General features: G+C 38.8%; 1 protein-coding gene across 8 annotated transcripts in view; it reads left to right on the top strand.

Moving 5' to 3' along the window:
* The window catches only part of MAP7 (microtubule associated protein 7), a 177,536-nt gene that overhangs the window by 127,562 nt on the left and 32,672 nt on the right, over positions 1-17,302 (top strand). For 4 of the 8 annotated variants that reach the window (XM_066248134.1, XM_066248139.1, XM_066248131.1 and 1 more), the window contains exons 5-8: positions 579-696; positions 4,867-4,977; positions 10,764-10,877; positions 15,778-15,929. In XM_066248134.1, coding sequence (XP_066104231.1) covers positions 579-696; positions 4,867-4,977; positions 10,764-10,877; positions 15,778-15,929 — 495 coding nt within the window. The remainder of the gene's footprint in view (positions 1-578; positions 697-4,866; positions 4,978-10,763; positions 10,878-15,777; positions 15,930-17,302) is intronic. The other 4 variants (XM_066248132.1, XM_066248136.1, XM_066248137.1 and 1 more) reach the window with 4 other exon arrangements.

The following is a 17,302-nucleotide window of genomic DNA, read 5'->3' as shown; positions in this document are numbered from 1 at the left end:
TGGTCTAGACCGATGACTTATTTATGTTCAGTTAATCGATACTGACATATCAAGACCACTCCAAGTCATTGGATTTCTGTAGGGCTTTACCATTGACAGATGTTTTCACGCACTAGATTGTCTCCTTTAACCCTGTTCAACCCTGGAATCTTGGCAAAGATGGAAATTTAGACTTCAAGTGGATAAGTTACGAAGTCATACAACTCAGTAAGTTGTGGAGTGAGGATTACCCACATCCTCATATTCTAACTTTTATGGTTTAGGTATGGTGCCACATCTGTTTAGCATCTGTTCAACTCAAGACCTGCACGACCATGAAAGCAACTCATTACAGTAATAATAAGGATCGTGTATTTGGGTGCCTACTGTATGCATTGGGCTTTCTCAACTGGGTCCTAATGATTTCAGTGACCGTCCCAGGTTGATAATGTTCTCGCCTTAAGATAAGGTGTAGACATTAGGAAATAGGTTAGGAATACTGGGGTCAAGTAGTCCCTCTCTCTCCACTCTGCTTTAAGTTAAAGAAGCCTCAAACAACCCGGTTGACTCTAATCATCAGCTTCTCTATTCCTCTGAAGGAACGCCATGAAGCTGTCGTGCGACGTACGATGGAAAGGAGCCAGAAGCCCAAACAGAAGCACAACCGGTGGTCCTGGGGAGGCCCCCTCCATGGGAGCCCCAGCGTTCACAGTGCAGGTAAACAGGCAGGGACCACCTTCACAATCGTACTGCTTTAATCCTGCACGGCAAAAGTGCAGTTGCTTCTTTTTTCTAAGTCTATGTTTGCAAAACAAAAAAACCTGCCAAAATAATTCCACTACAATTTAATGATGCTTCTCCTGTTCGAGGATAAGAGGGTGATGGAGGTAAGAAGATAAGATTCCCTCCCTTAGCACACACTGCTTTTGTCATTTGTTATGCAAGTCCTTGAAGAGAGACATCTATGCAATAACATCCAAATAAACCTGCTAGTTTCAACTCTACATTATTTTAGTTAGTTGATAATAGGGTTTCAGGATTGTGAAATTGGTCTACCAGTTTTATCTTTTACTCTAGAAGAATCATAGTCATATTGACTGATCAGAATCAATTCTATGAGCTTATGTATTCTGACCTAAAAGTGTATATACAACACTAATGCTCTAAAAGAGAAAGTGCAGGTTTTAAAGCTACAAACAAACAATAGCAACAGTCTAAGGTATTCCCTTGTTCCTATAAGGACATAAAAATACTGAAATTGGGAATCAGTGAAAAGCTTTATTTTTGTACTGTAAATTCAATACACCTTGAATTTTATATAATGTATCAGTTCTTTTTCATTTGTGTGAGTCTAATAACCTTTTTTTATTTTTGTTTTTCATTTACTTTGAAAAATCATTGTCTTACATTCTGTCCCCAGGTGGTTTTGTTGAATCATCATTCACCTTTCTCGATTTAGCAGGACTGGACCACCACTGCACAACTTTGGGTGGTACTAGAAAATCTGATACAGACCTCATCGTGATTGCTGATTGCCTGACCAGTAGCTCGCACCTCAGACCTAGGGCCAGAGTTCATCAATAGTGAACCATCACCACCTTAGTCATATGCTTGCTTAACGTCCTATTGCATAGACCTAGATCTGGGATATAGCACAGTGTTTCATAAGCACGAGTGTACAACTCAGGTGACTTAAAGCTGTTGAAATAATTACATGTGACACGTTTACTTTCTCTTTAATGGTCATTTTAGATAAAGTTTTTTTTATCTAATGAATGACCTGGGATCAAAGTATATCCAGTTTGGCTTCCCCTCCCCACCCCCATTTCCTCCTGGTGTTGCCACTTTCAGTTTTAATCTAAATGTTACGGATTTTTGTTTGTTTGCTCTCTTTTATTTTATGCCTAATATTCAGTATATGTCTATAACCCCTCCATTTAAAAAAAAATCTAAAATCATACTACCACACTTTACTTTTCTGTGCCAGTGAACCCAAACTGAAAGCACTCCTGGCTCTTCACGGCCAGTGATACATTGTGGGGCACATAGCAGATCTGGGATCATGCTTCAGATCGTTTATGGATGCTATTTCATTCTAGGTAGGTATTGCATATATGCAGAAAAGCTGTCATGCAATATATTTTTATAACCTCACTGATTTCTCTTTTACTTGGCTTTGTTTTACATATGCATGGCGGAAGTATGTATACTCTGTATACAGATTTTCAAATCTTTTTGAGGGGAAATAATAGTTGCTAGGCTTTAGTTCTTGCTTTCACACTCAAGAGTTCAATATATGACCTTTAGTACTACCACTCAGAGCAAGGGAGTACAAGCTGTTGGATAAAATCCATTTTTATGAGGGCTGTGAATCATAGAAAGCTGCTGCTACCCTAGCACAGAGAAGTTTGGGAATAATGGGAATAATGCCAAAATACTCAAAGGTCAGAATGATCTGCTGTGATCTTGAGAGCAGCAATCAGATCTTATTTTTTTGTTTGTTTGTTTAAAGAGAACTCTTTATTTTTATTTTATTTTATTTTTTTACAGAGTCAGAGAGAGGGATAGAGAAGGACAGACAGACAGGAACAGAGAGAGATGAGAAGCATCAATCATCAGTTTCTCCTTGCGACACCTTAGTTGTTCATTGATTGCTTTCTCATATGTGCCTTGACCTCAAGCCAGCGACCTTGGGTCTAAGCTGGTGAGCTTTTTGCTCAAGCCAGATAAGCCCGTGCTCAAGCTGGCGACCTCGGGGTCTCGAACCTGGGTCCTCCGTGTCCCAGTCCAACGCTCTATCCACTGCGCCATCACCTGGTCAGGCAGATCTTACTTGTTTTGAATACCCCCACTACACAGCACTGCCAGACTCATGATGGGTACTCAGTCAGTGTTTACTGACCAACAAACAGATCCTGAAAATTAAATTTAATCCAGATTAAATCACTGTGCTATCTGATTGCTCGCACATCAACTAAATTGGTTTATAAAATTTTATACTGTTTAAGCCAATTCTTCAAAAATCCTTTCATGCATTTACTGCTCACAAAATTGGAGGATCAGGAAGCATATAGATACCCCAGTACTTTCAGCCTTTTGTGTAGTGCATTTTCACCAATGAAATAAAAGCTGGTTTGCATCTCATTTGCATAATCTAACAACTTTCTTTGATTGTCGTTTGCTTTTCTGATGTTCTTATTTAATAGAAAAAAAAATCAAATGCTTCTTTCTTTATTGCTTTATATTCATTTTGAAATATCCCGTAATTTTTGTGAGCAGTATATTTTGTTAAGCGAGAAAAGGAAATGATTTTAAATTTTCTTTTTATGTGTAAAGTAATAGAATAAATACATATTATTCCTCCAAAACTTTAACCGTACAGGATAGACCTGCCTGTAGACACCATTTTCTTGTAATTAGAGTTTAACATATAAAGCAATATCAAAAAATGTATTGCTATAAAATCACCTGGAAATGGCTTTCATTATCCTTCCTTTGCCCTTGAACCTCATATTTCATGATTAAACTGTTCCTTTTGATATTTTACCCTGAATCTTTTCTTTATGTTAGACTTGCCTAAGGGCCCGTCAGTTAAGTATAAATAAATTTGAGTCACAGAAATAATGTTTGGGATTTTTTTAAATAATTAAATGCTTCATCCATAAAATGAGTCCCAGTAGAGTAGACGATAGAAATATCTGATGCAGGAGGAAGACTTGCTTATCCGCCCCCCTTGTACACTGTAAATAATGTCCAAAACTGGTTATTCTACAGGGGAAAGTTTACTGTAAAATTTCTACTACCAAGGTTAGTTAGACCAATGGCAACTAGGTTTTGAAAGCCTTTCTCTCACGAGGAATATTTTGGTTTTTAGTCTTAGAAGAAGGGAACAACAGAAAATAAAATATGAGACAGCCCTATTACCTTTGGCTATAATAAGTCAGAACATCTGCCTGCCTCCTACATAAATATAATGAGATTTTTAGACTTTTATTATATACAGTCTTATGCAGGGGACATGATTTAAGCTAATGAGTGTTGTTACAATTTGGTTCCATTACTACAACCAACAAACTAACAGAGCTGATTTTTGCCTTTAAATGGTTGTTGCTATTTCTCTTCTGACTTGAACTTTAAAAATTGCTCTAAAATTACTCAACTGCAAGATGAACAATACTGTTAATAAACTTAAAGAGAGAAAATTCTGATTATATTGCCATCAGCTTTATCAGGCAAGTTTGCGGGCTGTTTCTACATTTGTACACCACACTAAACTATGTTACGGGCTTAGAGATGCGGTTATTAATAGACTTTTACCAAAGAAATGCCATCGTGGCCATGCTTTCCACACCTAGAGTGTTTCCTCTTCTTTCTTTCTTGTTAATCTATTTTTCTGTGATGAACTTGAATGCCCTGGGTAAAAATGGACCTGCAAGCAAAGGTATCAGCAAATGCATAGAACCTGAGCTGTTTTCCTTCTAGTGTTTGCGTTCTGTTTCACCAGCACTGTTTCCACCCCCTTGTTCCCACTTGGGGGAATTCTGAAGGCTCTCGCTCTGTGGTCCTCTTTGCTTCATAGTCTGCCTCCATTGTTTCAGTGGCCTCCCTCTGGCCTTTGTTCATTTGTCGAATTATAGCAATATGCTTGAGTTTCCTGGGCTGACAAACTGGTGAGCTGATTGTTTATTTTATCCTATAAGAAAAATGAACTGTATTTCTAGTCTTTAAGTTACCTTTAAAATGTCCACTTAGAAAAACTGTGCTATTGTGACAGATCTAGTGATAGAGCTGAAAGCATCCAATCCTAGTTTTTCCTTCCGTTGGGGAACTAGGAGATATTAGTTCTGCATGCTGGCTGTCAATTAGCATTATTTCCATTTGTTTTAGATCCAGACAGGAGGTCAGTTTCCACCATGAATCTTTCGAAACATGTTGATCCCGTCATTAGCAAGCGGCTCTCCTCTTCATCTGCAACTTTACTAAATTCTCCAGATAGAGGTACAGTCAAAAGGAAAACAAAAACAACAAAAGTGTTCTGTTATTTACTTAATGCTTTTTTTTCTGGATGTTTACAGATAACAATAAGCATCTGAAGTTGCTTTCCCTACCTTTCTTAAATAGGAAGAAAAAAACTTCAGAGTAAAAAAGCAATAAACGGCTGAGCAGCATTTCTCTTGCGACGAGAACATTTCTCATTTTAGAACTCGGCTGAGTGATTGCATTTAGCAGTGGTGAAAGCCGTGCTTCCCTCAACTCTTTAGTAACTGAGTTTACAGCTCCAGAAATCACCCACTTATCCACCAACATGCAAATAAGCTTTGTGATGAACATTGATTTTACTTGAATCATGTTGTCTTTGACTTTTCATCTGTACTTTGGGAATGTCAGGTTTTGACTTTCTACAAAAGAAAAAAACTTTTTAATTGATTCATGTTGGTAGATTTCATTTTGCTCATTTATCTCTCATTTAACCAAACCTTTCTGGCTGCATTTCTTGTGTATGTGACTGGTTTTTCGGCTTCCACTCATTTACCCTTAAGGGATTTGGCCTAACGTCAAGAATATTATCAGTGAAGCCTCCTAAAATATTTTAATAACCATACTCTTTCAATTAACATTATTTTAATTTTGAGTTTTAGTCATCCCATGGATTTACAGTACATGAATGTTGTTATTTAGTAAACAAAAGTTTTATTTTACGTATTTATATACCATGGTAGGAAAAAGCAAGCTTTTAAAGTAGCCTCTTACTTTATGTAACTAAAATGATTTTAAATTAAAAAAATTACTGTGCAATATAAAAATACATACTCTTTAAAAGTAAAACGTTGTGGTTACTTAAGTGCTTTATTAAGAAACTGATCGGGAAAGGTTCAGTGTTTATCATCCTTAAAGAGAATGTAATGTGTGCATGTTCTGTATGTGTGTAGTGTACTTGTATGATATATTTTATATTGTATAAAAATTAGTGTCGTAATGTACAATTATATGTGCTGATGTTGTTTTATAACTAACCTCTTAACAGTAAATGTTTGAACAACTTCCTATTCTCGCCTTTTAACTTAAACCATTTCTTTTTTTTAACCTAATTTGCCTACATCAATATTAGATATACATATAGTCAAATTAGAGGCCTTTTCTATGTTGGAGAAAAGTATTATAAGTATTATGAATTAAAATTCCTTTCTTTTCAAACTCATTCCCCTAATAGAACATAAAATATAGCATTTAAATATCATTCGTCTTTCCTGTGGAACTGGTCACTTACTCTCGCTCTAGTTTCATACTTTAGTGAGCCTGGATCTCAGACAAGCTACATTTGGGATTTTACTGTACTCTTCAGTTAACCCTTGCATACTGCTTCCTTCAGCTCCCCAGCTGAAATTGGGGTAAGGTTGGGAGTGGGGAATGCTCAGTAAGCCAGACAATATCCTGTCTCCACTTCTTTGGAAGGATGGTGCTGGGTCAATTAGAAATAAGATGTTTTATAGATTCTGCCATAGTGTCTGTTTGGATATTCTTAAGAAGTAATATCTTAGAACTGCGGAAAACTTGTTGAATGGCTCATTACTCCAGTTTGTGTAAGAGTCACTAAGAGGTGAAGGGCCTATGTTGGTATCCTACAGGCTGACTGATAGAGAAGAGGGGCTGGAAGAGAGATGACCATCTCCTGACCCATGTGGTTGCTATATTGCATCTTCAGGTTTTACCTTCATGAATGCTCTTCCTTAGTCCATCCCTGACTCTGTGCATTCTTCCTTTGGATAAGGTTAAGGGTCAAAGGAAATTCGGTAATCAGTTCATAGCTGGGGTCAGGAAACTGCCCTTGAATCATGGTATAGGCCTATAAAGTGGACTAAGCTGACCAATCAAATAGGAGGGATAGCACTAAATTGGGGTGGGGGAGCAGGAAGGCTCTGCTTTTCTTCCCATTTATCAAAAGTTTCTGGATCTAACAAACAAGGTTGGCCTGGAAGGAAGATCTGGTTCATCCAGAGATTCTCATAGGTCCAGAAAGCAAAATGTTTTAAGTTAAGCAAAACCTTCAAGAGGACAGTGAGAGAGTTAAGTCTTTTAAATAGAATAGAAATTCTGAATTTGAACTTCTCTAATTTAGAAATTTAAATAATTTAGTTAATTTTCTTTTCTGCTATTTTTTAAAGTTGGTTATGCTTTATCATCAAAATAAAAACCATTTTTATTAAGATACTAAAGTAGAGGCTCTTCCAGACAAATCCACTAAAGGATATATACCATTTCTATATTGTTTGAGCTTTCTCAGTCTCCCAGCACAGGCCTTAGAGCTGGTATTAAATTGAGGCTCTGTTACTTTCAAGGTTGACAGTCAGCTGGAATGCTCTACTGGTTATTAAAAATATTGAACTAGCCTGACCTGTGGTGGCGCAGTGGGTAAAGCGTCGACCTGGAACGCTGAGGTCACCTGTTCAAAACCCTGGGCTTGCCTGATCAAGACACCTATGGGAGTTGATGCTTCCTGCTCCTCACCCCTTTCTCTCTCTCTCTCTCTCTCTCTCTCTCTCTCTCTCTCTCTCCTCTAAAATGAATAAATAAATAAAAATAATTTTAAAAAATACTGAACTATTCCTATACCAGTTGGTGAATATCCACTTCCCCAAGCTATGCCTCCCCAGGCCCTCCAGAGCTAATGAGTGGCATCTGTGAGCTCCATGCCTCTGTCCTACCAGTTTTTAAACATTTTGATTATCACACCTAAATATAGTGTCACATAGCCTAATAAAATGGCTTGAGTTCAAAGGAAACCTCTGACTACCAAAGATTCTATAATTACTGCAATACAGAGAATAGTGCCACTGGAAGTTTTTGTATTTAAAATGTATATTTCCTATTAACTTAAACTACTCGCCTAACGAGCTTTTTTCTCAAGGACAAATAATAAGGAGTTTTAAAAAAAGTAAATATGAAGTCACCTACTCTTTGCTTAAAATTAGTCCATACATTTTTTTTTCTAGAATCTAGGACAGAGGACATGGTGTGGTAGACCTCAAACTGAATTCTGCCCACACCCATGCCCACAGGGGTTTCTGTTCCTTTTATAATTTGAATTAATTGCCATCATTTTAAAAATGGAAGATTTCATGTACCATTTAGGTTTTCTACTTCTAATGAAAAATCAGGACCTGGTTTCTCCATCATCTGAAACTCAACAGTGGTTTCCTGCTGTGGAGAACATGGTGGTGCAAATATCTTGGCTTCTTTGTTTTCTCTGCCCCGGTCCAGATGGTTATGGGACCTGTCAATATCTCATTTTAAGTGGTTAAAAAGGATCAGTACTATAGAGCTGTTTCATGAGAATTAATATCTCTTTTCTGAAACTTATCATAAAATCAGTCCCCTGTAGGTGGAAGGGGGGAGGAAGACAATAAAATAACTCTCCCGTCCTACCTAACCTTCACTAAAAAGTTACCTATGAGCCCTGGCCGGTTGGCTCAGCGGTAGAGCGTCGGCCTAGCGTGCGGAGGACCAGGGTTCGATTCCCGGCCAGGGCACACAGGAGAAGCGCCCATTTGCTTCTCCACCCCTCCGCCGCGCCTTCCTCTCTGTCTCTCTCTTCCCCTCCCGCAGCCAAGGCTCCATTGGAGCAAAGATGGCCCGGGCGCTGGGGATGGCTCTGTGGCCTCTGCTTCAGGCGCTAGAGTGGTTCTGGTCGCAACATGGCGACGCCCAGGATGGGCAGAGCATCGCCCCCTGGTGGGCAGAGCCTCGCCCCCTAGTGGGCGTGCTGGGTGGATCCTGGTCGGGCGCATGCGGGAGTCTGTCTGACTGTCTCTCCCTGTTTCCAGTTTCAGAAAAATGAAAAGAAAAAAAAAAAAGTTACCTATGGAAGAGATCTGCCTCTCTTTTGCTCAGGGCATAGTTATGAAGGCAGTAGAAGTGAAAACATGTTTCTCTTAGCAAAAGCTTCACGCACAGGTCAAATCTCTTTGGATATGCTTTAAACATTAGCCAAAGGGGGTTTTTAATGATCTTCATTTGAGGCAAATTCTTTGATTAATGCCTTAAAGGTTCACAGAAATAAAGTAATTGAACTTCTTAATGAAAGTGGGGTGGAAGACATATCTTCTTGATGATAAACCGTCTCTGTAATTCTAAGCCAGCCACACTGCCAGTTTATTTTATCTATAAGAGGAAGCGTTCATCTCTTCTTTCCTTTCTTATCTACTAACAATATAATTCTGTTGAAGATTTTCATTTACTCCTAATCACTTTTCCCCACTGATCTTCTGTGAATGTACTGTAATTTTAGATTACATTACTTTTGTTGTTGATACCCAGCACACACACCCACTGCCACGTTGTAGTTTATAATTAGCACTTTTTCCAATGTCTGTTATACTACCTGCCTATTACATTAGTTTTTATAACAGACCTTTATATTAATGTCTTACTCTCAGACAAGATTTAATTTAACCATGAAGGCTCTCCTAATAACCAGAAAAAATCTAATAAACAATTCACTAATTCTTAAATTCACCAGAGCCTTGATCAAAATAGCCACTCTTCTCAAATAAAGTCAGGTAATTAAGGTTCTTATTGGAAATTGATACCTCTTCCAAATAGGACCAAATATTTTCTATAACAACATATACTATTGGATGGTTTCTATTGACTAAAACTACTTTCCTGGAATATAAATGTCATTCATTGAAAATGTGGTGTATAAAAGATTGTTATAAGAACAGTTGCTCCAGAGGCAAAGAGACTTGCGTCTGCTGTTTATGCTGAGGAACAGAGTGACCTTGTCAGATTTAGACACTTGGAAATGTGTTCTAAAAATAAAGATGTATTATCACTTTACTTTAGTGATATTTGCAGACTTCTTGGTATTTTTGAAAAGTAGCTTCAGTATTTTCAGGGGCCATCACTGGACACTAACATTAAAAGTAATTGTTAATTGGCATGTATTTCCTAACAATGGACTTGCCACACCTCAGTATAATTTGGGACCATATTTCACTACATTATTTTAAATTTACTTTCCAGATTCCTCACACACCAGCTAGTAATCATCAATTTATGTTTATATTGGATTTGGGCTTTTCTGTTTAATTTCAGCTTGCTGCAACTTTACCCTTATCCTTCCCCCCAAATTTTACGTTGCCGCCAAACAGGGACCTGAAAGAACCTGGCTTGCTGAATGGAAAAGTCCAAAGAAAATTCTATAGGGAACCGTGCATGAGTTCTTTTTTCATTTTATTATATTTATATCTAATTTTCCCCCCAGTTGCCCAAGTAACAATTCGTGGAGATCTATCAAAATGTAGCGTTCACCCTTTCTATCTTTATTTACTTCTAAATCCCATCTTGCACTAAGCCACGATGGCCCCTTGGGAGTTGATTATTCAGGGTGCTTAGGAAGCCCTTTGGCTGAGGTATGTGCTGTCAGTCTACTGCCCATTCTGACCAGGGCAAAGGGTAGTGGGTAGGACTGGAGGCAGCGAGCGCTCTATGCCAAACCTGTTACCACTACCTACTGACTGCTAAAGGAGGGTGGTTAGCCAAATCTGCAGCCATCAAATTAATTTAGAGCTTGCCACCAATTTAACATTTGAAAAAGGCAATGCTATGGAATAGCTGCTCCTTTGGGTAGAGTTCCTGGTGTCCCGACTCTTCACCAGCTGTTGTCGCTGGAGAGCCTGGTCTCTCTCGAAGCCCAGCCTGGGGAAGTGAAAGCTGTGATACTCTGCACGCTTTTGTGCCTGGAAAGAATGCTTCTAATATCTTGCTTATGTGGTGACGTTTAGCTCGCCGCCTGCAGCTCAGTCCATGGGAGAGCAGCGTTGTTAACAGACTGCTGACGCCCACACACTCGTTCCTGGCCAGAAGTAAAAGTACAGCTGCCTTGTCTGGAGATGCAGGTAAAACTGTCAAGGTGCAACTTTCCTGGTGAGGTAAAGTCCTCCTTTTGAAGCATAACTGAGCCACCAGTATTCATCTGATCACATCTCTGTTTTCCCCAATGTGTGCTTCTCTCTCCTCCCGGTAGAATGGCTTTGGAAATGTGTGTGTTGGTGTTGGTTTCATGCCCCTGGCATTGTTTCCTCTTAGTAGCCACCATAGCCTCTTATCTGGACACCAGATGCCAGGCGGACAAAGGATGCCCCTCCCTGTGGTCAGAGGCTTCGGATACTTCTGTCTGTTCGTAACGTTACCAGAAAAACATATCCCTCCCCTACCTTTATTTCTGCCCCTGCATCTAAGCAGATGATCAGAGGCAGAAATTTTTTAATATACTAGTATGTGGACTTGGAGATACAATCAATGCACAAGCTGATTTAAGCAGAGAGTTTCATAATGTAGGCTGGCTGTTTACCTTCTCTGTGCCAGTCTTTATATATGTAATCTAGAAAGAACACCCTTCCAGAGCTCTAGGACTTGTGGAGAAGGTTAATTATAGTGTTCTTATTTGTCACATACTTTGAAAATACAGTATGTAAAATGTGCTAAGTACTGGTTATTATAATTAGTTATAACTCCTCTACTTTTTTGAAATGAAAAACGTGCCTGAATGAGCCAATTAATTTAATGTATCTAACTGGGAAGAAAGGTGCATATTAGGCTTTTGGCAACATCTTATGGTGAGTTGATTGGGATTTTCCCAAATATCTTTGGGTGCAACCGGTATATCTATAAATATATAACCAGTCTACCAGCCCCCATCTTTGGCACTTAAGAAATTGTTAGCTTCTTCACAAAGTTCCCTTTAAAAAACGCTTTGCCTCTGGAAGCCTCTTCATGTTCATTAGCCCTCTTTACAAATAATAATTCTTGGTTTTATGATGTCTTTTATTTCTGGTGCCTAATGATCTAATATCAACACTAATGCTCACCACACCCTTGGGAGGCAGTCAAGAAAGAACATGCAGGCATTCCCACTACTTGCCTTTGGAACCCAGTGGCAAAAGTGACTTATATCAGAGCCACTTAGAAGATCAGTAGACTGGACCTTTAAAAGCTACCCTCCATCCTTGGCACCCTGTGTGATGCTCTGTTTACAACTGTGCATTCAACTAGCTGGAACACAATGCCCTGTTTTCTGTAAAATAATTCTTGTCAGCTGTCCTGTTGAATGTGAGGTGTTGCTAGAGGAAAAAGGACAGCTTATTTCAAGACAGTTTATTTTTAATGCATCTTAACGGCATACTTTCTATACAAGTCACAAGTTTTTCTTTATGTCCAGCTAATTGAAGAATCTTTAAAACTGCTTTTCAATTCTATTTCATAGCCTCTAAATAATAGTTTATAGCTATCATGCTTATGACTCTCCATACTGTATGCTGTCATACTAAAGGACTGATTCACAGCTAGAAAATTGTCTTTCTTTGCTGTTTCTGTCATCACTAACTTTTGTCAATTCTTTCACTCTCCCTCTAGTCCCTTCCAACACCATTTCCTCATTTTTCACCCATTCTACCTGTCCATCTTTCCATCTTCCTTCTTCAGTGTTATGCTCAGTCAGGTGCTTTTTACCTTCTAATTGGCTCTTCTTTACTTTGCAACTTTTCCATTCTCCTTGTCACAAATTGTTGCATTTCTGTAAAGTACTATAGTGTGAAGCAATGCATAGCCTTTCCTTCAGTTGCCTGTTTTATTAATTCATTCCTTAGATAATTGTTTTCTGTTAGTGCATTGGTACAACTTATGTTTAATGAACCAGAACTGTTGGCTTTAAAATTTTTCTATTTGAAATTATATATGTAAACATCTCTTACATTTATCTTGTCAAAAACACTTTTTCCATCTACTCTCATTGATTTTTCTTTCTTGTCTTCCTATTTTAGTGTTGTCCTTTGAGTTCATCTTCTATCCACTTGCCATTGGCAAGAGGATGACCTACATCCAGAGCCAGGGTTACTGTACCAGATCAGAACAGTCGTCCCTAAGATGTTCAGTGATTGCAGACTTCCAGAACAAGCAATGAGAGCAGTTGAGAATTGGAAATCAGAGTTTCATTTGTGACTACTGCTTTGGGTTGACCTTTCCATGCCCATTTTATAAAATACACTTAAAATACATGTGATTATTAGAGCTTAGTATTAAATGAATTAACACATGTAAAATGCTTAGAACAGTGCTTGCTCATAGTAGGCACTTAATAAATGTACATATTATTATTATTCTATCATGTAATTTTTCTGTTCTCTGCTATACTCCAGCCACTTGGACTGCAGTGTCTATTCTCTGCACCCATTAGTTCATATAAAAAACCTTGAATGACTTAAATTAATGTGCACTTGCTACCAAGAAAAGAGGAAATACAGATATTGTGGAAGACTTTCTCAAAGATATTTCCATGAAAGAATTTTAAGTTTAGTAAAACTACTTTGGGATAAGGAGGGCACTCTGAGGAGACAACTTTATATTATATTACTCTACTTCTTCAGAAGAGCAGGAATCTTAGAATAGTTGATTTAAAGCTTTCGGGTTTTTCAGTAGTTGTTGTTCAGAACAACAATGAAGTTCATAAAATATAATATCTTTAGAAGGAATTTATAATGTTTATTTTAGCCAGGCAGTGTTTCTTGAACAATTAAATTTGAGGATCTTAGCATGGACTACACTGATGGGTTTAAGGTATTTTCATCCTTTGATAAACATTATCTTGGCACCATAATAAAGAATGAACCGGAGGCATGATGGGATCGGCTTACATCCAGGTTAGTCTCAGAAATGCTCTGCAGATACCCCCAGAAATAACTGTTTTTCACTAAAGGGAGAAGCAATTATACTTCTGTGCTTTAGTCCTTTTCCAGGGTCAGACCATGGCTTCAGGTTGTGCCCTGGTCTTTAATCCCACAGAAGTACCTGGGCCAGGATGTTATTCTCTAAATGTATTTGATTGGATAGGAGTAATTTTGCATTAACCAGTTCTTTCCTTATCTGGGAAATGCAAATACTTTGCTGTGGCACTTGAGAAAGGGTTATTTTCAAGTTACTTCCTCTGCGATCACAACAAGTTAAATGACAGAAAGTCTTCCTTTCTCACAATACAAAGGAGTCTTCCTTCACCATTAGGGTCTGAAACAAAGCTCTATGTCAGGGGTCGGGAACCTATGGCTTATGAGCCAGATGTGGCTCTTTTGATGGCTGCATCTGGCTCACAGACAAATCTTTAATAAAAAAAAATAACATTAAAAATATAAAACATTCTCATGTATTACAATCCATTCATTTCCTACCTCTCATGTTCATGGTTGCAGGTGGCTGGAGCCAATCACAGCTGTCCTCCGGGACAACACCAAATTTTTATTGGATAATGCGTAACATACACCGGTCATTGTATGGCTCTCATGGAATTACATTTTAAAATATGTGGCATTCATGGCTCTCTCAGCCAAAAAGTTTCCCAACCCCTGCTCTAGGTCAACTCCCAAGAAATACATACATACTCTTTTAAGGAGAACTGAGGGAACACAAAATATTTTCATTTATCATGAAGAAACAGAGCTCTATTTTCAGATGATGGGAAAAGAGAGTGCAGTCCCCAGTTTGTTCACTGCCTTAACCGTTGACAGATACTGCTGAGCATTTGAAGAGAGCGTGTGAATAAAAATGCAGCCTGATAGACTTTCTATCTATAGATTAAACCAAAATAACAAATATTTTAACTCTAATTCTGAAGTTAAGATTATCTCGAATTTGTCTTGTAAACTTTTGAGTTTTTAATTTATGAATACTGTTATCTTCAACTGACATAATAATCTCTGTGAAGAATTGCTACTATGGCTAAGAGTTGGATAAAATAACTTTACAACGGTACCAATACATACAGTTCTCCTCAGTGGTCATGTTTAATTGTCTTATTTCTTGCTGGAAAACAAGATTTCTGGATGAGATCTGAACATTAGTGCCCACACTTTAGATATTTATGCAGTAGTTATTATATGAATGTCTTTAAACCAATGTTGCTCAGAATCACTTGATTAAAGACGGTGTTCCTTTGAAGGTGAAAGGTCAGAAACTTTGTGGTTTTATGGAAAAAGCTATTCATGATTCAACTTTATTTTTGGCAATTCTAACATATCTATGTTCTACTCACCATTTTAAATGCCGCTGTCCCATTTCCTCATGTTCCTCTGCTGCTTGGTTCTGAACCTTCAAGCGCTTTGGCTTTTCAGAAAACCCAGAAGCATGCATTTGATTTGCCTTTAAACCGATAAAAGATTTACAGAGGTTTATTTTTTTTCTAAAAATTATTAGTTATCCTTGTAACAAGTCTTAACACCTGGTAAGACTTGGTCGTTTAGCGTTTTCAAAATTCTGTTGCTTTTTTATCACTGGCTGTTGAACTTGACCCCTGAGCTAGTTGCCTGCCTGCTTGCTCGCTTCCTGTCTTTGCACCTTTTGTTCAGTCTTACAGCTAATTAGGAAATATCCGATTATAAAGCAGTCCTCGTATAAAAATTATCTCCCACTGATGTAGCATTTTACCAGAACCATCAGTTCACAGGCATAGAAGGCCATCGCTTTCCACAATTACTGGCTTACATCAATACTTTTAATCAGTATTTAAATAGCCAAAGAGTTTCTATATTCCAGATTTTTCATTTGGACATGCCTTCCTCTCGGACACCCCACAAACTGACAGGAGTGTGAGGCGAGTTGAGTGTGTGAGGGTTCTGGACACCGTTAGGTAATAACATCTTCTCCCTACTTCTCTCTATCTCTGCTTTTGCTCCTTTTCCTGAACCTGCTTTTGGCTTTCCTTCCACTGCTCCTCTGGCACTCTTGTGTGTGAAACAATCACCTGCACCCTAGTTATCCCCATTTGTCCTCGTTCAGCATCTTGCAGCCCCATCAACATCACGCCCTACAAAGCTGCACACTCTAGAAATCCGATGGATCGAACAAAACTCTTGATCACCCCGCCCGATGGGTCTGCGCGGAGGAAGACCGTTCACGGCACAGCGGTGAGTTGGCAGAAGCTGGGCAAGTCTGTGCTGTTTCTTGTGCAGGGGGGACACCACGCCAAAGTGCGGTGTGGGTGCAAGATTGGGGGACAGTGTCACATGCCATCCCGTCAATCCCCACCAGTCCTGTATCTGGTTGGCTGGGTGGTAGTGTCCCCACACTTCCTCTGTACTTGGAAGTTTTTTTATTTTGTTTTTGTTTTTTTTTTAATAATTTTATTTTTAATGGGGCGACATCAATAAATCAGGATACATATATTTTAAGATAACAACTCCAGGTTATCTTGTCGTTCAGTTATGTTGCATACCCATCACCCAAAGTCAGATTGTCCTCTGTCACCTTCTATCTAGTTTTCTTTGTGCCCCTCCCCCTCCCCCTTTCCCTGTCTTTCTCCCCCCTGCCCCCGTAACCACCACACTCTTATAAATGTCTCTTAATTTCACTTTTATATACTTGAAGGTTTTACTCCTCTAAAAATTGGAATTGTTAAATGACAACTGCTCTTTGTTCAGTCGTGTATGGGTGACTGAACTACCCTGCTGATGCCCCCGTACAAACAAGTGCAGTCATGCCTGAGTACTCTCACTTCTGAAAGCAGAAAACTTTGGAGGGGGAAGTGAGCCCGGACCGCTGCCCCTGCTATCTGTCCGGAAGCTGGCTGGACTTTCCACGTGGTTCACTAAAAAGCAACATAAAGAGTTTTTCTCTGCTTAGCTAATCCCTGTCAAGGCCCAGTTCTTAAACTATAGGGACAAAGTATTTTACAAACACGAGTAAGTCACTGAATGATCCTTGTAAAGCTATTGGGCTGTGTTATAAACTCAAACTTTACAAGTTAAGAATGTATTTGTACTTGTTATTACTGACGAAGTGACTGAGCTAATGTTAATTTCCACCATGCTATAAAGGCAATGAGGTAACCTGTATGTCTCCAAGAATCTTTCTCCTTCTTTAACTGTGAGCTGTCTGTTGAAAGCCATAGACATTGTGCTATGGTCCTCAGACACTGCTTTGGTCTTCAAGGCCTCGCCAGTCAACCAGAAAATCTCATCGTCTCTCTCCCATGGTAATGACATGACCCATTTAATGAAAGGCCGGAACAATTTTTTTTTTAAGTCTTAAGTTCCAAAAGCAATTCAGATTTATAAAGCTGATGGCCACTTAAAAGGATTTTGCTTAGACTTTTGAGGATAATTCGAGGATTGTGAGAAATTAGAGGCTTTGCCTGCACGTAGCACTTTTTAAGCCCTTTAGGCTTTTCGGAAAGAGCATTTAATTCATGACTGAGCCAGGCCTCCAGCCCTTCATGCCCAAAGTGAAACAACCTTTGACATCTGGGAAGTTTTCTGTCATTAGCATGTAGATACTAGCT

The sequence above is a fragment of the Saccopteryx bilineata genome, chromosome 12 (genome assembly GCF_036850765.1).
Source record: "Saccopteryx bilineata isolate mSacBil1 chromosome 12, mSacBil1_pri_phased_curated, whole genome shotgun sequence".
Taxonomy (NCBI): domain Eukaryota; kingdom Metazoa; phylum Chordata; class Mammalia; order Chiroptera; family Emballonuridae; genus Saccopteryx; species Saccopteryx bilineata.
The sequence above is the reverse complement of the archived record's forward strand: the minus strand, read 5'-3'. Positions and strand labels throughout refer to the sequence as shown.